General features: G+C 47.7%; 1 protein-coding gene across 1 annotated transcript in view; it reads left to right on the plus strand.

Moving 5' to 3' along the window:
* Window positions 1–23703, plus strand: part of NXF1 (nuclear RNA export factor 1) — a 198781-nt gene that overhangs the window by 41205 nt on the left and 133873 nt on the right. Inside the window, exon 6 of the mRNA XM_033954850.1 lies at window positions 17791–17860. Within this exon, the coding sequence (XP_033810741.1) occupies window positions 17791–17860 (70 nt within the window). The remainder of the gene's footprint in view (window positions 1–17790; window positions 17861–23703) is intronic.

Raw genomic sequence — 23703 nt, forward strand, 5'->3', positions numbered from 1 at the left:
TAATTTAAGGGAATATTTATGGAATAGCTTCTAAGCAGAATGTTGGCATGTCCAGTGCAATAGGGATTATATGCTGAACCAGTAGTCTTGCATCCGCTCCCGTGAGCCCATTGCAGGAGATACTGGATTGGATTGGATTTGTTTTCTTGATGTATTGCTTGTACCAATGTTTTCAGTACCTCCTCCTTCTCTGGGCCTGGCGATTTGTCAGTTTTTAATTTTTCTATCTGCCTGTGTACATCCTCAAGGCTTACTTCCATGGATGTTAATTTTTCTGCTTGGTCTCCTTTGAAGATTTGTTCAGGTTCCGGTATGTTGGATGGGTCTAATTTTGTAAATACTGATGAAAAGTCTTTCCGCCACTTCTTTCTCCTCCTTCACCACCCCCTTCCTATCTCCGTCATCCAGCGGTCCCACCTCCTCCCTAGCTGGCTGCTTCCCTTTAACATATCTGAAGAACGGTTTGAAATTTCGTGCTTCCCTGGCTAGCCTTTCTTCATATTCTCTTTTGGCTTTTCTAACCTCGAAATGACATTCTTTTTGATACTTTCTGTGTTCTTTCCAGTTCTCCTTGGTTTTGCCCTTTTTCCATTTCTTGAATGAATTCTTCTTATCACCTATCACTTTCTTCACTTATTTAGTTATCCACGCCGGGTCTTTTGTTCGGCACTTTTTGCACCCTTTTCTGAATCTGGGGATATACCGATTTTGCGCCTCGCTCACCGTGTCCATGAATAGAGACCAGGCTTGCTCTACAGTCTGCCATTTCTTTGTGCTGTTCCTAAGTTTCTTCCTTACCATTACCCTCATTGCTTAATAGTTTATTTTCTTGAAGTTAAAAGTTGTCGCTGTGGTTCTCTTTCTCTTCGGTATTCCTACTTCAACTTTGAACTTGATCATGTTATGATTGCTGTTTCCCAACGGTCCCACTACTTCCACTTCCTTTGCAGGTCCTCTTAGCCCATTAAGGATTAGATCCAGAATGGCATTTCCTCTTGTTGGTTCTCTGACAAGCTGATCCATGAAGCAGTCCTGTATAACCTCCAGGAATCCGGTCTCCCTAGCGCATTTTGAGTTTCCAAGACTCCAGTCTAACCAGGGATAGTTGAAGTCTCCCATAATGATCGTGTTACCGTTTTTGCATTCCCGTTTCATCTCAGCTTCCATTTCTTCATGAGTAGTTTCGTTTTGCCCAGGTAGACAATAGTATAGGCCCATCTTTATCTCGAGCCTCTTCCTTCTTGGTATTTTAACCCATAGCGATTCCAATTTGTTGGTCGTCGCTGCTGTGTCCACTCTGGTCGAGTGTATGCTTTCTTTCATGTATAGGGCTATTCCTCCTCCTTTCTGCCCTGACCTGTCCTCACAATAGAGTTTGTACCCCGGCAGTGCTATGTCCCATTTGTTTTCTTCATTCCACCATGTTTCGGAGACCCCAATGATGTCTAGGTTCTCAGTTTTGGCCATGACTTCTAGTTTCCCCATTATCCCAGGACAAGCAGGCAGGTATTCTCACTAGTGGGTGATGTCATCAGACAGAGCCCCGGTACGGACGTCTCACAAGCACGTGTTGCTTGTAGAAACTTAAAAGTTTCTAGATGCCCGCACCGCGCATGCGCCGGTGCCTTCCCGCCCGGAGGTCCGGGCGTGTCTCCTCAGTTCTTTTCTTTCCGCGGAGCTGAGAAGTTCAACTTCATCATGCGCTAGCTGAATTCAGTTAAATTTGCCTTCCTTGCCCGCGTTTTCGCTTTCTTTTAATTACAGTTAACAGTACTTTTCTTTTTCAGTAAAAAAAAAAAAAAAAAAAAAGAAGATTATTTCCTCCGGCGGGTCGAACGGGCCGGCCACGTGGCTCAGGCCCACTGGCTTCGACCTCGCGGCGGAGATTTTCCGGCCTATGTCCCGGCCAATCACCGGGTTTAAAAAGTGCAGCAAGTGCCAACGCGCGATTTCACTCACGGACCCTCACCGGCGCTGTTTGCAGTGTTTGGGCCCTGACCACATTCCGAAATCGTGCAGGCCTTGCTCTACCCTTACGGCACGCTCATTCAAGCGGCGTTGCCTATTGTGGGAATCGATGTTCAAGATGGACGCAGCTAAGGATCCCTCAGCCTCCACTTCATCTGATACCTCCCCGGTTCGGGCGAAACCGGTATCGACCCCTCCTGCATCGAGTGTGGTGAAACCGGCATCGTTCATCCCGACACCATCCACGAGCTCGACGTCGGTGCCTGCCCCGGTCTCCTCGGTTCAGGTACCTCTTCCTTCCACAGTGCCACCAGTGGTCATCAAAGTGCCGAAAGCTACTAAGCAGAAGCACTCGGCCTCGAAGGAGCGCGATGACCGTGCAGGAGGACCCCCTTTCGGTGCGGATCCCTCCTTATCGGCTTCGCTACGGTCCGTGCTGGAAGCTCAATTCGTTGAGCTCATGCAGACCATCGGACCCGGGCTCATCGCTGCCATACAGGGTGACCTCCCGGTACCGGTCCAAAGGGGCGGTCCGCCCCCTCCCCCTCCTCCACGCCGTTCGACCTCGAAAACCGACGAGGACGAACGGGGGAGGGCGGCGATGCCCACGCGGCAAGCCTCGCTTACCGATATGCCGCCATTAGAACCCATTACGCCTCCGCGCCAACATGGGACCAGACCTCCGATCGATACTCAAAGCCCTGGGCATAGTCAGGAAGAGTTCTTCCGTACTCCTTACCAGACTTGGGTAGCATCGCAAGAATCCGCATCGCAACCCCAGTTGCGATCCACCGCTTCCAGCCCTATCCACCACTTGGGGGCCTCGGGAGACCATGCGATGCACAGACGATCCCGATCCCCGTCCCGCCACCGAGACGGGCACCGATCAAGACACTCATCCTGGCACTCTTCACGCCATTCGGAGGTGTCACCGCAGAAAAAACTGCAACGTAGGGGATACTCCTCATCAGAGGTGTCCCCTCCGGGGGGCCCGGAGTACGAGGAGACACCGGTGCCCGATTCTCCTTGCCACTCCCCGATGTCCATGGACCTGGAGGCCTCCGCCTCCTCCAGCCCGTCCCACAGGCCGACGCTGGCGGATCAATTGTCCTTCTCATCATTCCTCCGACAAATGGCGGATGATCTGGATGTGACCCTTGACACGGGCTCCCGATACTCCAAAGAGTATCTGGACACCATGCATTTACCTAACCCTCCAACGGAGTCGCTTCGGCTCCCCCTGCATAAATTGCTGGATCAGACCTTCATGCAGTGTTTCGAAACACCGTACTCCATACCGGCGATCCCCAGCAAACTCGATGCTCGATACCGCATCGTGCACCATAAAGGGTTTGAGGGCCCTCAACTCTCCCACCAATCCCTACTGGTCGAGTCCTCTCTTAAACGCTCTCATCCCTCCCAGGTCTATGCCTCTGTACCGCCGGGCCGAGAGGGGAGAACGATGGACAAATTTGGTAGAAAATTCTATCAAAACTCCATGATGGCGTCACGGGTGCTGAACTACAATTTCTTTTTCTCTTCCTATCTGGAGTTCTTCTTGCCGGTGCTCCGCAAGTTCACTCCGTTCATAGACAACCAAGCTCGATTCGAGTTCGAGGAAGTGGTAGCCTCCCTCTCCCAATTACGCCTCCAGCTGATGCAATCCTCCTTCGATGCATTCGAACTCTCGGCACGTGCTGCCGCAAGCGCGGTAGCCATGCGTCGCCTGGCATGGCTCCGTACAATCGATATGGATCCCAACCTCCAGGACAGACTCGCCAACGTACCATGTGCTGGAGCTGACCTGTTCGATGAGTCTATCGAAACTGTTACCAAGAAGCTGTCGGATCATGAAAAATCTTTTCAATCCATCCTGCGGCCCAAACCCAAACCTCAACAGTCTCGACCTTCCAGGCCACCCCTGATTTACCAGCGGCGTTACATGCCCAGACAAACGCCTGCTGCGAGACAACCTGCGAAGAGACAACCTCCCCAGAAGTCTCAACAAAAACCTCAGCCACCGGCTGCACCTAAGGCTCCCCAGCCCTTTTGACTCCCCTCCCGGGAGCATAACCGACACCGTTCTGCACTCAGCCTCTCCCATAGGGGGCCGCCTCCATCTTTTTTACCATCGATGGGAAGCCATAACCACGGACCTATGGGTCCTTACCATCATAAGAGAAGGATACTCCCTTCAATTCCATCGGGTCCCCCCGGACCATCCTCCAAGAGAGTATCCTTCAAGCTCGACGCAGACCGCCCTTCTTCTTCAGGAAGTCCAAACCTTACTTCAGCTTCGGGCTGTCGAGCCGGTCCCTTCAGACCAATTGAACCGAGGGTTTTACTCCCGGTACTTCCTCGTCCCGAAGAAAACGGGCGACCTGCGACCCATTTTAGACCTTCGGGCCCTCAACAAGTTTCTGGTCAAAGAGAAGTTTCGCATGTTGACTTTGGCTTCTCTATACCCCCTCCTCGAGCAGAACGACTGGTTATGCTCCCTGGATCTCAAGGAGGCCTACACTCACATCCCCATTCACCCGGCCTCCCGAAAGTTCCTCAGATTTCGGGTGGGAAATCTGCACCTACAATATCGAGTGCTACCATTCGGCCTATCTTCGTCCCCCAGAGTCTTCACAAAGTGCCTGGTGGTAGTGGCCGCGGCACTCCGGGACAGGGGTCTACAGGTGTTCCCATACCTCGACGACTGGCTCATCAAGGCCCCGTCAGCCCTAGAGGTCACTTCGGCGGCCTTGGCTACAACCTACTTCCTCCAGAATTTGGGCTTCGAGATCAACTTTTCCAAGTCTCATCTACAACCCACCCAGTCCCTCCCCTTCATCGGAGCGGTCCTGGACACCACCCGACTCCGAGCATTCCTGCCTCTGCAACGCATGGAGTCTCTTCTTCATCTCTGCCAGTTGGTGTCTACTCGCCAAACCCTACCGGCGAGACAAATGATGGTGCTCCTGGGCCATATGGCCTCCACAGTACATGTGACACCCTTTGCCAGACTCCATCTCAGGATCCCCCAGTGGACCCTGGCATCACAGTGGAATCAGACGTCCGATCCACTATCCAAACACATCTTAGTCACACCTGCTCTTCGGCAGTCTCTACTTTGGTGGATGACCTCGTCGAATCTATCCAGAGGTTTGCTGATGCACTCTCCCCCCCATCAGAAAGTTCTCACAACCGATTCGTCGAATTATGCATGGGGGGCCCACCTGGATGGTCTCCGCACCCAAGGATTCTGGACCAGTGCGGAAAGACTACACCAAATCAATCTACTGGAGCTCAGAGCCATCTTCAATGCGCTCCAAGCTTTCCAACACCTACTTCACGACATGGTGATCCTCATTCGCACAGACAATCAGGCCGCCATGTATTATATCAACAAGCAAGGAGGCACGGGCTCGGCCCTCCTTTGCCAGGAAGCTCTACGAGTCTGGGACTGGGCGGTGCGCCACAACGCCTTCCTCAGAGCAGTCTACATTCAGGGGGAGAACAACGTCTTAGCAGACAAACTAAGTCGTCTACTACAACCGCACGAATGGACTCTCCATTCCAGCCCCCTTCACCAAATCTTCACACAGTGGGGGACGCCTCAGATAGACCTCTTTGCGGCTCCCCACAACTCCAAACTGCCTCAGTTTTGCTCCAGGATCTACACTCCTCATCGCCTCGAGGCAGATGCTTTTCTACTGAACTGGGGGAAACGATTTCTATATGCGTTCCCACCATTCCCGCTGATCCAGAAGACTCTGGTCAAGCTGAAACTCGAACAGGCCACCATGATTCTAATAGCTCCTCGGTGGCCCAGACAACCCTGGTTCTCCCTCCTACTTCAACTCAGCAGCAGGGAACCAGTACCACTTCCAGTGTTTCCTTCACTACTTACTCAACATCAAGGATCACTGCTTCATCCCAACCTGCAGTCTCTCCACCTGACAGCTTGGTTCCTCTCAACGTAACCCCTCACCAATTCTCACAAGAAGTGAGGGAGGTCTTGGAAGCTTCCAGGAAGCCCGCCACTCGACAATGCTACTCCCAGAAATGGACTAGATTCTCCTCATGGTGTGTTTCTAAATCAAAGGAACCTCAGCGAGCTTCCTTATCCTCCGTGCTGGACTATCTCCTACACCTATCTCAATCTGGGCTCAAGTCTACATCCATACGAGTCCACCTGAGCGCTATTGCGGCGTTCCACCAGCCCCTACAAGGGAAACCCCTCTCGGCCCATCCGGTGGTCGCCAGATTTATGAAAGGACTCTTCCATGTTAACCCTCCTCTCAAACCACCCCCAGTAGTTTGGGACCTCAATGTAGTCCTTTTCCGTCTCATGAAGCCCCCGTTTGAACCACTCAACAGGGCCCCTCTTAAGTATCTCACCTGGAAAGTGCTTTTCCTGGTAGCCCTTACGTCCGCTCGCAGAGTCAGCGAACTCCAGGCATTGATGGCGGATCCACCATTCACAGTATTCCATCATGACAAGGTGGTCCTCCGCACTCACCCGAAATTCCTGCCTAAGGTGGTCTCCGAATTTCATCTCAACCAATCCATTGTACTTCCAGTATTCTTCCCTAAGCCCCATTCTCACCACGGAGAATCGGCCCTTCACACTCTAGACTGTAAACGTGCGTTGGCTTTCTACCTGGATCGCACCAAGCCACACAGAACCACTCCTCAACTTTTTGTCTCCTTCGACCCTAATAAGTTGGGAAGACCCGTATCAAAGCGCACCATCTCTAATTGGATGGCGGCTTGTATCTCTTTCTGCTATGCCCAGGCTGGATTATCACTTCCTTGTAAGGTCACAGCCCATAAGGTCAGAGCAATGGCAGCCTCAGTAGCATTCCTCAGATCAACACCAATCGAGGAAATTTGTAAGGCTGCCACCTGGTCCTCGGTTCACACATTCACCTCACATTATTGTCTGGATACTCTCTCCAGACGGGATGGACAGTTTGGCCAAACAGTATTGAAAAATTTATTCTCTTAAGTCGCCAACTCCCCCTCCATCCCGCTGAGGTTAGCTTGGAGGTCACCCACTAGTGAGAATACCTGCCTGCTTGTCCTGGGATAAAGCAATGTTACTTACCGTAACAGTTGTTATCCAGGGACAGCAGGCAGCTATTCTCACGTCCCACCCACCTCCCCTGGGTTGGCTTCTCAGGCTAGCTACCTGAACTGAGGAGACACGCCCGGACCTCCGGGCGGGAAGGCACCGGCGCATGCGCGGTGCGGGCATCTAGAAACTTTTAAGTTTCTACAAGCAACACGTGCTTGTGAGACGTCCGTACCGGGGCTCTGTCTGATGACATCACCCACTAGTGAGAATAGCTGCCTGCTGTCCCTGGATAACAACTGTTACGGTAAGTAACATTGCTTTTTGTTCCTTAGGCTCCTTGCATTAGTATATATGCAATTTAAGTCCTGGTAATTTTTTGTCTTCGTTTCCTTTCCCTGTGCTTCGATCTTTATTTTCTTCTCCTGTGCTACAATCCTCTTATCCTCCTCCTCTGGCTCAATCCGCTCCTGTGTTTTGCCCATTGTTTCTTCCCAGCATTTTTCCCACGTAGTATCTTCACAGGATATCTTTTCCCGAATCGTCGACACTTGGTCAACTGTCGGCTTTCCCCTTCTTCTTAGTTTAAAGCCTGTTCTATTCCTCTCCTGACATTGTTTGCCAGAAGTCTAGCTCCCGCCGTGCTCAGGTGCAGTCCATCTCTCCTGAAGAGCTTGCTCTTGCCCCAAAACGTTGTCCAGTTCCTCACAAAGTGGAACCCCTCTTCCTCACACCATCTCATCCATGCATTTATTGATTGTAGTTCCGTCTGCCTCTTCACATCTGCCCTCGGTACTGGTAGGATCTCTGAAAACGCTATCCTCTGAGTCCTCATTTTCAACTTCCTTCCCAGAATCTTGAACTGTTCTATCAGTGCACTTCTGCTGTAGTCCCTCTTGCTGACATCATTTGTCCCGATGTGGATCATTACTGCAGTCTCTTCCGTCTCTGCTCCTTCTAGGATCTTTCCAATTTTGTCCACAATGTCCTTTGTTCTGCGGGTTAACAGAGGTCAATTGATTGGCTAAGTTTTTTGTCTTGAAAATGCCATACATGGACTCTCTTTAAACACCTCATGCATAGACAAAACATACTAATGTTTGCGTATGATTTGGGCAACTTGCAAAGCCTTGTCAGAATATGTTAGAACACAAATTTGCTTCTCCATAGGGGGGTTGCAACAACAAAGTTGGATTGGCTTATAAAGCCCTGAGATACACCTGCTGTATGGCCCTGAGTAAGATCTTGCACGAAACCATTGTATAAGGCTTTTGGCTTGTAATTTATATTTGTAATCCGTGGAACAAATGCGCCTTATCCTGAGGAATTGACCTATCGGTAGAGCTTGTTTGAGCCTGGAAGGATGGCAGCTTTCATAGGATAGATATGTATTTTTGTCCGTGGGCTTGTATTCCGCAATCTCTTGGAGCTCAGAGCTAAATGCAATGCTCTCGGGACTTTTCAGTACACAGTAGCTGATCATGTCCTCCTGTTTTGTATGGACAATCAGGTGGCAGCATATTATATAAACAAGCAAGGAGGAACAGGTTCTTTACTTCTTTGCCAAGAAGCTCAATGGATTTGGCACTGGGTGATTACTCGCAACATATTTCTCAAAGCGATTTACATTCAAGGAGAAAATAATTCACTCGCTGACAAGCTCAGCAGATTTCTCCAGCCACATGAGTGGATGCTCAACTCAGCAATCTTGCATCATATATTCTCTGTCTAGGAGACGCCTCAGATAGACCTGTTTGCATCTCCTCTCAGTCACAAACTGACTCAGTTTTGCTCCAGACAGTACTCTACTCATCATCTGGAAGCAGATTGTTTCCTCCTGGATTGGACACACAAGTTCCTATATGCGTTTCCACCAGTTCCTCTCATCCTCAAGACTCTTGTTAAGCTCAAACAAGAGTCAGCCATCATGATTCTCATAGCTTCTCGGTGGCCCAAACAACACTGGTTCTCCTTTCTACTTCAGCTCACTGTCAGGGATCCAGTACCCCTGCAAATTTATCCTCTTCTCACACAGAGTCAAGGATCTTTTCTGCATTCCAATCTTCAGTCATTGTACCTGACAGCTTGATACCTCTCGGGATGACATCGGCCAACCGTCATCTTTCCAATCTTATCTGACTTATCCTGGAAGCATCAATAAAACTGTCTATGCAACAGTGCTACCAAAAGAAATGGACACGGTTTTCCTTGTGGTGTACTCTTCACCATCCAAAAAAAAGAGAAACTGCAGACAGCTATACAAGATGCAGACTATGTTTATTTAGACTGTCTTTGTTGTGCATAATATCACCTTTTTGCAAATCAAGGGACCTGACAAGGCCCATGTTTCGATCAAAACATCTTCTTCAAGGGTCCCTAAGGTATGATGGTCATGATAAAGCTGCAACAAATAAGCAAGAGCCAGAATGTTGGAGTGCCAAGGTGGCTGAACCCGAAAAGTGCTTTGTGTGTACTCTTCATCATCATCATGAGGCTGCTTCCACCTCTGAACCTTCAGTATTGGATTACTTTCTATATTTATCCAACTTGGGTCTTAAGACCACTTCTATTAGAGTTCATCTCAGTGCTATCAACCTCTCACTGCTCATCCTCTCATAGACAGATTTCAATGTCAAACCGCCTCCAGTGGTTTGGTATCTTAATGTAGTTCTTGCTAAACTCATGAAGCCTCCCTTTGAACCAATGTCTTCGGCTCTTCTTAAATATCCTACTTCGAAAGTGGTCTTCCTCATCTCCCTTACATATGCTGGTCAAGTGAGCGAGCTTCAAGCGTTTGTGGTGGACCACCTTTCACAGTGTTCCACCATGACAAAGTAGTACTTCGTGCACATCCAAAGTTTTTTCTTAAAGTAGTCACTGAATTTCATCTCAATTAGTCTATTGTGCTTCCAGTGTTTTTTTCCAAAGCCTCACTCACCCGGGAGAAGCAGCTCTTCACACGTTGGACTGCAAACGAGCCTTGGCTTACTACTTGCACAGGACTCAGCCTCACAGAACATCTTCTCAATTGTTTGTCTCTTTTGATCCTAACAAGTTGGGCCAACTGGTATCATGGTTGGCAGCTTGTATCGCCTTCTGTTATGCTCGGACTGGGCTACAACTGGAGAGTCGTGTCACAGCGCACAAAGTCCGTGCTATGGCAGCTTCAGTTGCTTTCCTTCGTTCCACTCCTATTGATGAAGTCTGTAAAGCTGCTACTTGGTCCTCAGTTCATACATTCACATCCAACTACTGTCTGGAATCTTATTCCAGGCGGGATGGTCACTTCGTCCAAGCAGTATTGCAAAATTAATTTTCTTAATGGCCAGCAGTCCCACTCAAGGCGCCTCGAGGCCATCGAGTCCCTCTCGAGGCCATCCTCTTGCGGATCAATTGTCATTTTCCTCCTTCCTCCGTCAAATGGCTGAGGACCTGGATCTTAAATTGGACTGTGGTTCTAAGTACTCTAAGGAGTCCCACAGACTTCTTTCTCAAACTTTCAAACGAAACCTAGAGACTCCTTATGCCATCCCTGCTGTTCCAGGCAAGTTGGAATCAAGGTATAGAACTGTACATTGCAAGGGCTTTGAGAACTCCCAACTATCTCATCAGTCTCTTCTTGTGGAATCTTCCTTAAAGAGGAGTCATCCTTCCAGGGTCTATGCTACCGTACCTCCTGGCAGAGAGTGCAGGACCATGGACAAGTCTTTATTAAAATTCGATGATGGCCTCCAGGATTTTAAATTATAATTTTATCTTTATTATTTACATCAAGTATTTTATTGATATACTTCCTGGTTTTTCTAAAGACCTTGGTCAACACAGGCTTTTAGAGTTCCAGCAAGTCATTGCTACATTGGCACAACTCAGGTTGCACCTTCTTCAGTCATCTTATGATGCCTTTGAGCTCTTCTCGAGGGTCACTGCTTTCTCAGTAGCAATGCGCCGCCTTGCCTGGCTTCGCACTATTGATATGGATCCCAGCATTCAGGATCGTCTCCAGACGGTCTCCAGCCAGGGCCAATATTCCTTGTGAAGGCAATGACCTCTTTGATGAATCTATAGAGGCTGCCACCAAGAAGTTGTCTGAGCATGAGAAAACTTTTGCTTCCATCGTCACACCAAAGCCTAAGCCAGCTCCTTCCAAGCCTTCTCGACCTCTTCCATCCTATCAGAGGCATTATCCTCTGAGGGCAGCTCCTTACACTCGAGCACCTCCCAAGAAACCACAACAACAACAGAAGTAACAGAAAACTCAGCTTTCTGCTGCACCAAAGGCTTCTCAGCCTTTTTTACTGTCTCAAACAGAGCATAACCTCCATCGTTATGCTTTTGTCCTCTTCCCATCGGAGGTCATCTCCATCATTTTTACTATCAAAGGGAGACCATTACATCCGACCTCTGGGTGCTGTCAATAATCAGGGAAGGATACTCTCTTCATTTCACTCAGATTCCACTAGAGCTTCCTCCAAGAGAGTATCCTTCCAATCCATACCAGACCGCCCTTCTTCTTCAGGAAGCTTAAGCTCTGCTTTGTCTCCGTGCCATCGAGGAAGTTCCCTTGGAACAGCAGAGCAGAAGGTTTACTCCCGTTACTTCCTAGTTCTGAAGAAGACGGGCAATCTGCGGCCTATACTGGATTTCAGGGCTCTCAACAAATTTTTGGTCAAAGAAAAATTTTGCATGTTGTCCCTGGCATCCCTTTATCCCCTTCTAGATCAGAATGATTGGTTATGTTCTCTTGATCTCAAGGAGGCTTACACTCGCATCCCCATTCATCCCGCCTCCCGTCAGTACCTCAGATTTCGGGAGGGGAATCTGCATTTTCAGTACAGAGTGCTAGTGCCTAGTGGTGGTGGCAGCAGCTCTGCAAAACCATGGTCTTCAAGTGTTCCCCTATCTGGACGACTGGCTCATCAAAGATCCAACATCTCAGGGGGTTATTGTAGCAACCCAATGGACGACGTTGTTCCTACAAAGCTTGGGATTAAAAATCAACTTTCTCAAATCTCACCTTCAGCCCTCTCAGCACCTACAGTTCATCGGAGCTGTTCTGGACACTGTCCAACTCAGAGCATTCCTTCCTCAGCAGCGTCTGGATGCTCTCCTTTAGCTTTTCTGCAAAGTGTCTTCCCTTTCTTCACTCTCAGCGAGACACATGATGGTACTACTCGGTCATATGGCCTCGACCGTTCACGTGACTCCTTTTGCCAGACTTCACCTCAGAATTCCTCAGTGGACCCTGGCCTCTCATTGGGCGCAGGCTTGCGACCCACTCTCTCGACACATTACAGTCATTCCTTCTTTGAGACAGTCTCTCCACTGGTGAATTCTCTCTTCCAATCTCTCCAGAGGTTTACTGTTTCAGACACCACCTCATCAAAAGGTCCTCATGATAGATTCCTCGACCTAAGCTTGGAGGGGGGAGGCTCATCTTGACAGTCTCCGTACTCAAGGCCGCTGGTCTACCACGGATGGTCGCTGTCACATCAGTCTGTTGGAACTCAGAGCGATCTTCAATACTCTCAGAGCTTTTTAGCATCTTCTTCACGACCAGGTAGTCCTTGTTCAGACAGACAATCAAGTCGCCATGTCAACAAGCAGGGAGGAGCAGGATCTCTCCCTCTTTGTCAGGAAGCTCAAAGGGTGTGGGACTGGGCGATCCATCACAACACCTTCCTGAAAGCAGTTTACATTCAAGGAGAGAAAAACTGTCTGGCGGACAAATTGAGTCGTCTTCTGCAACCTCACGAATGGACATTCAATTCCTTGCCTCTTCATCACATTTTTTCTCATTGGGGAACTCCTCAGATAGATCTCTTCGCGTCTCCCCACAACAACAAACTGCCTCAGTTCTGCTCCAGTATATACTCTCCTCATCGCCTTGAGGCAGATGCTTTCCTTCTTGAATGGACAAATCTGTTCCTGTATTTGTTCCCTCCATTCCCTCTCATTCTCAAGACTCTTGTCAAGCTCAAGAACAATCATGCCACCATGATTCTAATAGGTCCTCGGTGGCCCAGGCAACCCTGGTTCTCCCTTCTACTTCAGCTCAGTAGCAGGGAGCCATACCTTCTACCAGTTTTTTCCTTCAATGTTTACACAGAGTCAAGGATCTTTTCTTCATCTCAACCTGCAGTCTCTGCACTTGACAGCTTGGTAACTCTCAACATAACTCCTCTTCAGTTTTCTCAACCTGTTCGAGAAATTTTAGAGGCTTCCAGAAAGCCTGCCACTAGACAATGCTACCACCCAAAATGGACTAGATTTTGTATGTGGTGCATTCCTCATACCTCCTTGTCTTCCGTCTTGGATTATCTTCTGCACTTATCTACCTCTGACCTCAAGTCTACATCCATTTGAGTCCATCTTAGTGCAATTGCTGCTTTCCATCAGCCTATCGAAGAGAACCCTTCTCTGCTCATCCTGTGGTTTCCAGATTTATGAAAGGACTTTTCAGTGTCAAACCTCCTCTCAAACCGCCTCCAGTGGTTTAGGATCTCAATGTTGTTCTTACTCAATTGATGAAGCCTCCTTTTAAACCAATGGATACGACTCATCTGAAGTATCTCACTTGGAAAGTGGTGTTTCTTATTGCCTTCACATCTGCTCGAAGAGTCAATGAGCTGCAAGCTTTAGTTGCTGATCCACCTTTCATAGTTTTCCATCATGACAAGGTGGTCCTCCGTACTCATCCTAAATTCTTACCTAAAGTGGTTTCAGAATTTCATCTCAATCAATCCATTGTACTTCCAGTATTTTTTTCCAAGGCCTCATTCTCATCCAGTGATCAACCATGCCTCCAGCAACGGTCTCTCTGCAATGATCTCCAGTCACCACACGCAGGTAGGAAGGACCTCTGCTTAAAATTAACCGTTCCAGGCCTTTAGGTTAGTAGACAGTTATGCTGTGATTCTATTACTGTCAAACTCCTCCTATCCAAGATGCTTTTGCGAATGCGAGTTTGGCAAAGGTGTCGGCATACTCCATCTCTGCAGAATGCTTTGATTCAGACAGTGTGCTGGTGATTCCATTTCCAAGGCTACTTGGACTAGACTGCCCTTTCAGGTGCAGTTATTGTTTGGCAACAGTCTGGATGACCTCATGGATTCTGAAATGGACTATCGCCCTAAGACTCAGCCTGGGGTTCTGGTCGTTTAGTTTCATGGCTCACAACAATCCTGTATGCAAGTAACATGTCACAGATGTTTTCATAGGGTTATTGATGACAGTATGATGGCTACAGGCATTCCCAGCCTTCCACCTCCAGTTCTGCATCCTCTGCTGAAGAGGCACAATGATGCCAGGTCGAAGGATGCTCCTTTTAGCTCTCAGTCTTTCTTCCTGCCTAGATGCGCATTATGTCCAACAAGTGGATCTTGGACTTTCTTAGGTCGGGCTACAAGTTAGAATTTGCCCAGTCTCTGCCAAATTGGTTGTGGACTGTCCTACAGGTCGCCCGGTCAAAGTGCTCAAGATTCAAGCCACCATTAAGCACTGGCAGGATATTCAAGCTACAGAACCGGTGCCTCCCGAACACTAGTGCACAGGCAGATACTCTATATACATTGCATTACATTACATTAGTGATTTCTATTCCGCATTACCTTGCGGTTCAAGGTGGATTACATAAGAGTTGTCATGAAGTTACAAGATATATAGGCGGATTACATAAGAATTGTTGTGAAATTAGGTAATACATGTTGGGTAATTTGACCATTTTAGATTTGATAAGGAGTAGACAGTATAGTAGGTGGAGCTTGGGATGGATCTGGTCGTGTTAAATAGGTTTTATGTATTTTTTGAAGAGTAGAGTTTTTGTTTCTTTTTTTAAGGTTTGGTAATCTGTGATCGAAGACAGCAGATTGGTGAGTTGTCTGTCTAGTTTTGCTGCTCTGGTGACCATTAGGTTGTCATATAGTTTTCTTCGTATTGGGAGCCAGTGTGAGTCATGGTATGCCTCTGTGATGTGGTCGTATTTTTTCGTGTCCTGATGTGTATTCCCTGATTTAAAAATTTTGTATAATCGCTTAGTATTACGATAGGTGATATATCAAATTACCACCCTGTCAGAATTCTCTGTCAGATGAACTGAGAAGATATTAAAAAGGAAAAAAAAGGAAAACACTCAAGAACGTAAAGTCTGGTTTATGTCTCTGGTTGATTGCAGGACATGCATGTAGCTACGAGTTCTATTTAAAATTAGTGCTGGTTGCACACAGGTTTTTGTACCTGTTTTGATCAGTTACTTGAATGTTATAATGTTAACGGATATGTTTGTTACAGAGCAGAACTGAATTGTCATGTCTGGAATTTTTCCGTTTCCCTCCTTCCAAGTACAGGTTCAATTTATTTAATATACCGCAAATAAAAAACCAGAGTTAAAATCTAAGTGATTTACATAGAATATAAATTGGGGAGGTAAAAACAAAATTCATAACACTTAAAGGAAAAAACAATAAGGTTAGATTACAATAAAATTTGTATAGGGGAGTTAGGGAAAGGGAAAAAAAGGGGCAACCATAATATAACCTACCTTCAAAAAGAAAAGATACTGTCAGTGTTACTTGATTGCTTTTGTACAAACTGAGGGGGCAGGAGCAGCTCCCTGGGAAGGAAGCAGAGTTCAAAAGATGATTGACAGCATTCTGCAAGTAACTTGCGGGTTCAGATGCAAAACCCTAGCATTCAGGACCACTAGATATCAACAGGAAAGAAGATTATTGAAGTAAGAACCTAATCTTTTTTTATGCATGTACAGTAGTGGGCAAGTAAATGTAAGCACCTGTGTTATAGTATTGCCCCCTTACTTCCTGGGATGGATTGTAGCAGCTTGTTGCTGCCTAAGCTGGAGTTCTCATTGCTTAGTCAGGAGGTGTGAGGCAATTCTGTTGATGGGAAGGGGGCTATCCTTATTTGGACTGGAATATGAAAGGCTCTCAGTGTCTGTATTTGAGTGTTTGGTATTTCTCCTGTCTGTATTAGAATGTAAAAATCTTTTTGGGGTGAATTCTTTTTTGATTTTATTGACTTCACATTTTTTTGGATCATTTGTATTTAATCAGAACCAGGGCTGACATCTGGCAACCTGAACTTTCATTTGCAACTATCTGAATGAGGTTTATTTTCCTCTGTTTTATAATCCACTCAACCCCTTGCCTTCCCCAGCATAATTAGTCTTTTTTTTTTTTAAATTCTTTATTGAAGCAGGCTATTCAGGCAGGGTTCCCTGAATGGAAAGATCTTAATACTCAATATAGCTTGCAGGTTCTCTGTTTCCAGGCGGATTTTATGGGACACCAAGCCGCAAAATGGTATAAATTGTTATATGGATTTTTAAATAAAAAAAAGAAAAATGGACTCAGGGTTATTTGGAGTATTGAGATTGGACAGACAATTTCTGCGTCTCAATGGCCACGATTTTGGTCCTGGAGATTAAGGTCTACAAGGTCAGCATCTATGAGTCAAACGTGGATGTTTTTGTTACATCGAGTTTTATGGACCCCTACACGTTTACAAAAGATAGATAGCACTAGATCCAATAGATGCTGGCATTGTAGAATAGAAGTTGGGACGTTAGATCATTTAATTTTTTTTTGTCCCTGCGTAAATGCTTTTTGGAAACTAATTTGGCCCCAAATTAATAAATTATTAGAAAACCATGTAGGACTGTCATATGACACTATATTATTTGGTACAGCAATGAGAACTCAGAGTCCGATTTCTGCAAATAATAAAAAGTTATTATTAATATTGACAGGGGTCGCCATGCAACAAATTACTCAAAATTGGAAGGATTATACTAAATTAAATAATACATTTTGGTGGAACTCAGTTTGTCATATATATAAAATGGAAAAGGTATTAGCGTTACAACAAGGGAATCTTCATAATTTCAAAAAAATTTGGGAACCATTGACTAATTATTCTAATGATCAGATATCTTAGCACATTGGTAGTAGATATATAGGGGTGGGATGGGGAATGTATATCATATAGAAATAGGAAATTTGACTAAAGGGGGGGATTTATTTTATATTATAAGAAGATTTGATTGTAAATGTAAGTGTCATATGATAATTGATTATAATATGTTTAATTCACTTGTAAGTATTCAAAAATGAATAAATAAAATCTTTAAAAAAAAATAATAAATTCTTTATTCCTTTTTAATCCTTCAACAAGTGTACAATAAAAAGTAATACATAGGCTCAAAAACAACACTTGATAAATCCATCAAGATAATAACAATTGTATATATATATATAAACCCCCTCACCCACCCTCCCTTTCAATACTATTCTTCTTAATTCATTTAACCTTCTTCTTATTTCCTTTTACCTTTTTCTTCAATTATACAATCCCCCCTTCCCCTTCGTTAATAATTTATGTTAAAAATGATGTTAAAAATATGGGAGCATAATTAGTCTTGACATTGCAATGATGGTCCTAGACCAGGAACATTTGCACTATGGCTCCTTTCAAAATTCTGCAATCATAGACCTTGAATCTGATCACTAAGTGATGATACTATATAATAAGCACAACTCTCTCTCCCCTTTACCTCATCTACCTTCAGGGGACTATGAGTGCTGTTATCACAGCAGTACCAGCTGACCCAGGGAGCAGAAAACAAAACTCAGGAGTTAAATCAGTGGCCATCAAATTGGGATGGATTCCATAGGGCTCTATGTAGAAGTATGTGTAGGAAAATGCTTGCAGTCTATATCATTGTTTTTTTTTTTCATGTTTGTTAGGTTTGCATGAGTAAGCGTTATGACAGTGAACTGCAAGCACTAGATCTGAAAAATCTTCGCAATGACCCAGGTAAGATTCTTTCCCTTGTGACTAGTTTCATAGAGTAAATGCTTGGTGTTGGTTGGATGATTGATGAGTGATTAATGGATGGCCAGATGGATAAGGTAGTAGATATGTTGATAAGGTGATCTATCAGAATAGCTCACAACAAAAGAGCCCTGACAAAATAGCTACAAGAAAAAACAGCCCCTGACAAAATGGTCCATAACAGAGCCTAAAAAAGCCCAATAAAACAGGTCTCCCTGCTTTTCATTTATTATTTTCTTTGCTAAATTCTTTTTTGAAATCCTTGAATCACTGATCCCTTCTGAGTTTCAGCTTGCAGGTGTTGGAGCTTAAGAGCCACAGACAGTACCTCTCGGGGAGGGAAATTGTTCCTGTCCTATACAGCATTCTGGGATTGAGATTCATGACTCTCTTCATTTGGAGCACTTTCACACAGCTGATCATCTCCAGCTTGACTTACTGTCCATGTGGTCACTTCAGTGCCCGTTGTGTTAATGCCAGTGTTGGGAAAAGTTACTTTATAAAAGTAATCTGTTACATTTACTAGTTACTGTATATACTCGAATATAAGATGAGATTGTTGGGCCCAAAAAATGTGGTTCTCATCTTATATACGGGTCAGCGCCCACCCTCCCCCCTCTCGGACTTATTGCAGGCCTCCGCCAAGCCTGCCATATGACCTGGCCAACTCTGACAATTTTTTTACCTCCCTCCTGCTTCCTCATGTACCTTTTTGAATCCCTGGTGGTCCAGCGGTGTACCAGACAGGAGCGAGCTTTCTGCACTCCTGCCCCAAACAAGCCCCTCTGAATGGCTGCTGTGAGTTCTTGTGGTCTAGCGGTCTATCGGGCAGGAGTGAGCTTTTTACGTTCCTGTCTGGTGCTGAGCCACTCGCTGAATGGCTGCCACCAGTTTTCATGGGACTCGTGAGAACTGGCGGCAGCCATTCAGGGAGTGGCTCAGTGCTGGGTAGGAGCATGGAAAGCTCACTCCTGCCCGGAATACCTCTGGGCCACGAGAATTTGAGGCAGCCATTCAGGGAGGGGCTCATTTGGGGTCAGGAGCACAGAAAGCTTGCTCCTGCCCAGTACACTGCCTGACCACCAGGGATTTAAAAAGGTACACGGTGGGAGGGAGGTAAAAAAATTGTCAGAGTTGGACAGGAAATGGGAGGGATCCTCTCCTGTCCCAGCCTATCGCGGCAGGCTCGATGGAGGCCTGCAAGACATCGGGAGAGAGGGGGGACAGGGTACAGAGCCAGGGAAAGAGGGGGGACAGGGTGGAGAGCCTGGCAGGGCAGAGAGTGAAGGGGGCTGGGTGCAGATCCTGGCAGGGCATATGAATATTAACTCCCCTGACTTAAATTCGAGTCAACCTAAAAAGGAAAAAGAGTACCTCGACTTATATTCAGATCATCTTGTATTCAAGTATATTTGCTAGTTATTTAAGAAAAGTAAGTTATAAACCTAATATATTACAGTTACTTGTTTAATAAGTAAACCGTGCCGAGCTCTACTTCCGTGGAGATGATGCGGTATATAAACTTAAAGTTTAGTTTAGTTTAATAAGTTAGTCTACTTCTCACTGTAACTTAGTACGGTGATCTATTAGCTTGTAAAAGTAATTTACTACAGTTACTGATTGCTTGTTTAATTAAAGTTATTTAGCTTTCCTCCAGACCGGCACAGACAGATGGGTTTATGCTCCTCTGCAAGCAGGTGGAGACTTAGAACACACTGAATTTTAACAGTACAAGTGGGTTCTCAGTCTCCATCAGGTGGAGTGGTAAGCCTGTGCTACTGTCCTGTTCTATTTTTCTAGGCCTTTCATTAGGAACTTTTTATTGTCCAGACTGAGCATGGGGCCCACAGGGGTCCTGTTAAACTTTTGAGGTGTCACACTCGGGTGGCTGAGTTCTTTCCTCCATTTCCCTCATCACCCCAATTTTTATTTAGAGGTGCCTCAGCTGTACGCCATGCCAGGAGTAAAGCAACAGCTTGGAGAGACAGTGAGGCAGTTCCAGGGCGGTGGTGCCTCTTCCCCGCCCCCTCCCCCACCGAATGCCTGCGTCCTTTCCCCTTACCTTTATAGTGTCAGCGTGAGCAGCGATGAACTTGCTGCCCCCATCAGCTTCGGAGCTCTCTCTGACGTCACTTCCTCCCAGAAGTGACATCAGAGACAGTGCCGAAGCCAATGCGAGCAGCTTCTGTCCCACTGGAGAGAGGCGGGTTCCACAGATTTTATGCTGGCTCTATGCAAGGCGTACTGCCTGCATGCAGCTAGTGTCCCTTGAACCCCCCAGTGGTCTCAACTTCGTCCGGGGGTCTTCTACAACAGCCCTTCCTGCACCCTCCCTCCGCCTAAGCGCCAGTGTTTTGTGTTGCAGGACATGGCTTTCCTGGATGACAGTTTGTCACCAGACGATGACCTGGGTTTCTTTGGGGATCTGCAGGACCCTTGGGTGGGGCAATGATGCGGGTGGCTGGGTGTATGAGCCGCCCGCAGGGAGGATACTTCAGTGGCGCACATTTTTCACATGGAAGAGCTGCAGGTTCTTATTCTTCAGGTGCCCTCTGGGTTGCTTTTTGATGATTCCAAAGAGGCTCCTTATGTGATGGATCCTCTTCTTCAGGGATTCAGATGGCTTCCAGTTCCTTCCATGCATCGGGATCTCTGCGATATCATACACTCAGTGGAAGTCCCTGGATACCCCTTTATCCCAGGACAAGCAGGCAGGTATTCTCACTAGTGGGAGACGTCATCCAACGGAGCCCCGATGCGGACGTCTCACAAGCATACTTGTAGAAACTTTTAGAAGTTTCCAGTCGCCCGCACCGCGCATGCGCGAGTGCCTTCCTGCCCGATGCACCGGGCGTGTCTCCTCAGTTCTTACTTTTCCGCGGAGCTGAGAAGTCCGTCTTCGACTCTCTGCGCGAAGTAACTTCACTTGTGCCTTCTAGACCCGTGGTTTTGGGTTCTTGTACTCATTTTTGTGGTCTTTTCGTTACGTTTTCTTGTTTTTAAAAAAAAAAAAAAAAATTTCTTCCGTTCGTTCGACCGGGCAAGCCACGTGGCCGTGGCCCCGCGGCTTCAATCTTGCGGCTGAGCTTTTTCGGCCTATGTCCCGGCCTGTCACCGGTTTTAAAAAGTGTGCCAAGTGCCAGCGCGCGATTTCGTTGACGGACCCTCATCGACGCTGTCTTCAGTGTCTCGGGCCTCAACACCTTCTGAAATCGTGCCGGCCTTGCTCCACACTTACAGCACGTGCTTTTAAGCGTCGCTGCATCTTGTGGGAGTCGCTGTTCGGCATGGAGGCGTCATCGGAGCCGGGTGCCACGCCTTCGACTTCCACCTCGACGACTTCGAGTCTTCTCAAGCCTGCCTCGTTCGTGCCAGCTTCGACTCCGGTGTCTGCTGCGGTGCCTTCCGATGTCTCCTCAGGTCAGGTAGCGCAGCCTCCCATTCCTCCGGTGGTGCTTAAGGTGCCCAAGGCTTCTAAGCCCAAGCCCCTTGGCGGCCGAGTAAGCGATGTCCGTGCAGGAGGTCCCATTGCAGATGCAGATCCCTCTTTGCCGGCTTCGTTCCATGCCCTGATGGAGAAGCACTTTGTCGAGCTCTTTACTAAGATTGGGCTGACCCTCCTCTCTCAAATCCAGCCTGGGCAAGCGGAGGCCTCCCGCGGGGTCGAGCCGCCTCCAGTGCCCCCTCGGCGTACACTCTCACTGCTGGGAGCAGAGTCTCGGCGAGTGTCTGGTCTGGATTCGGGGCATGCATCACAGGGAGTAGAGTCTTTGCCCATGCCGCCTTCGAGTCGCTCAAGGCGGGGCATAGATTCCTCTCTTCTAACTGCAGTGGATCCTTCATCTTCGATGCCGAGTCTCGAGCCTTGGCCGGCGCCTCGCGAGGCTTCGTCTCAGCATCCCCTGCTTCGTTCTACTGCCTCGAGTCCCATCTACTCGCAGGACGCCTCGTCTGGGCCTCGTTTGCCTCGACGTTCCAGACATGCTTCACGTCACAGCTCTGGTCATCGATCGAGACATTCATCGGGGCATTCATTGAGGCACGCCTTCAGAGAGTATTCTCCACCGGCTTACTCGCCGCCTCCTATGCCGGAGCTCGAGGACGTCATGGGCTCTTTCTCTCCCTGCCGTTCCTCGGCCTCTGCGGATCAGGACGCCTCGACCTCATCGAGTCCTTCTCGAGGCCCAGCTCTGGCTGATCAGTTGTCTTTCTCGTCGTTCCTGCGCCAGATGGCGGTGGACCTTGATATTACCCTGGACTCGGGATCAAAGTTTTCCAAGGAGTATTTGGAAACGATGCATCTTCCTCACCCTCCTGCTGAGTCTCTTCGTCTGCCTCTACATAAGCTCCTGGATCAGACCTTCATGCGGTGTTTCGAGACTCCTTACTCCATCCCCGCTGTCCCCGGGAAGTTGGATGCCAGGTACCGCACCGTGCACCATAAGGGCTTCGAAGGTGCACAGCTCTCTAATCAGTCCTTCTTGGTGGAGTCCTCCTTGAAACGGTCTCATCCCTCCCAGATCTATGCCTCCGTTCCTCCTGGCCGGGAGGGCAGGACCATGGACAGATTTGGCAGGCGCATTTATCAGACCTCGATGATGGCCTCTCGAGTCCTGAATTATAGTTTTCATTTTGCCACCTACTTTGAGTTCTTTCTATCTGTTCTCCAGAGGTTCCTACCCTACTTGGAATCTCAGGCTTGCTTCGAGTATTTGGAGGTGTTGGCGTCGCTGTCCCAGCTTCGCCTGCAGATGATGCAATCGTCTTACGACGCTTTTGACCTGGTTGCACAATCAGCTGCTTGTTCGGTGGCCATGCGACGCCTGGCATGGCTCCGGACTATTGATATGGACTCGAATCTGCAGGACAGGCTGGCTAACATTCCTTGTGTGGGAGCCGACCTCTTTGACGAGTCCATCGAGGCAGTGACGGAGAAGCTGTCGAAGCATGAGCAGTCTTTTCAGTCCATTCTCCGCCAGAAACCCAAGCCTGCTATTTCTCGTCCTTCTCACCCACCTATGACCTATCAGCGGCGCCACCCTCCCAAGCAGGCGCCCTCCGTTCGCCAGCCTGCGAAGAGGCAACACCAGCAGAAGCCTCAGCAAAAGCCTCAGCCTCCTACTGTGCCCAAGGCTCCTCAGCCTTTTTGACTGTCTCGTAGAGGGCATAACTTCCACCGTTCTGCCCTTCCCTCTTTTTCCCATCGGGGGTCGTCTCCATCATTTTTACCATTGATGGGCGACTATTACCACCGACCTCTGGGTCCTCTCCATCGTATGGGAGAGATATTCTCTTCAATTTCATCACGTTCCTCTGGAACATCCTCCAAGAGAGTATCCTTCCAACTTAACCCAGACCGCCCTTCTTCTTTAGGAAGCTCAGGCTTTGCTCCGGCTCCGGGCCGTCGAGCTGGTCCCTTTGAACCAACAGAACAAGGGTTTTTACTCCCGGTACTTCCTTGTTCCGAAGAAGATGGGCGATCTGCGTCCTATGTTGGACCTCAGGGTGCTTAACAAGTTTCTGGTCAAAGAGAAGTTTCGCATGTTAACCCTGGCTTCTCTCTATCCCCTCCTCGAGCAGAACGACTGGTTATGCTCTCTGGATCTCAAGGAGGCCTACACCCATATTCCCATCCATCCGGCCTCCCGAAAGTTCCTCAGATTTCAGGTGGGACATCTTCATCTTCAGAACCGAGTGCTTCCTTTTGGCCTGGCTTCGTCTCCCAGAGTCCCCCAGAGTCTTCACCTGGTTCGCCTGGTTGTAGTGGCCGCAGCACTCAGGAACCATGGTCCTCAGGTGTTTCCCTACCTGGACGATTGGCTCAT

The sequence above is a fragment of the Geotrypetes seraphini genome, chromosome 8 (assembly GCF_902459505.1).
Source record: "Geotrypetes seraphini chromosome 8, aGeoSer1.1, whole genome shotgun sequence".
NCBI classification, from domain to species: Eukaryota; Metazoa; Chordata; class Amphibia; order Gymnophiona; family Dermophiidae; genus Geotrypetes; species Geotrypetes seraphini.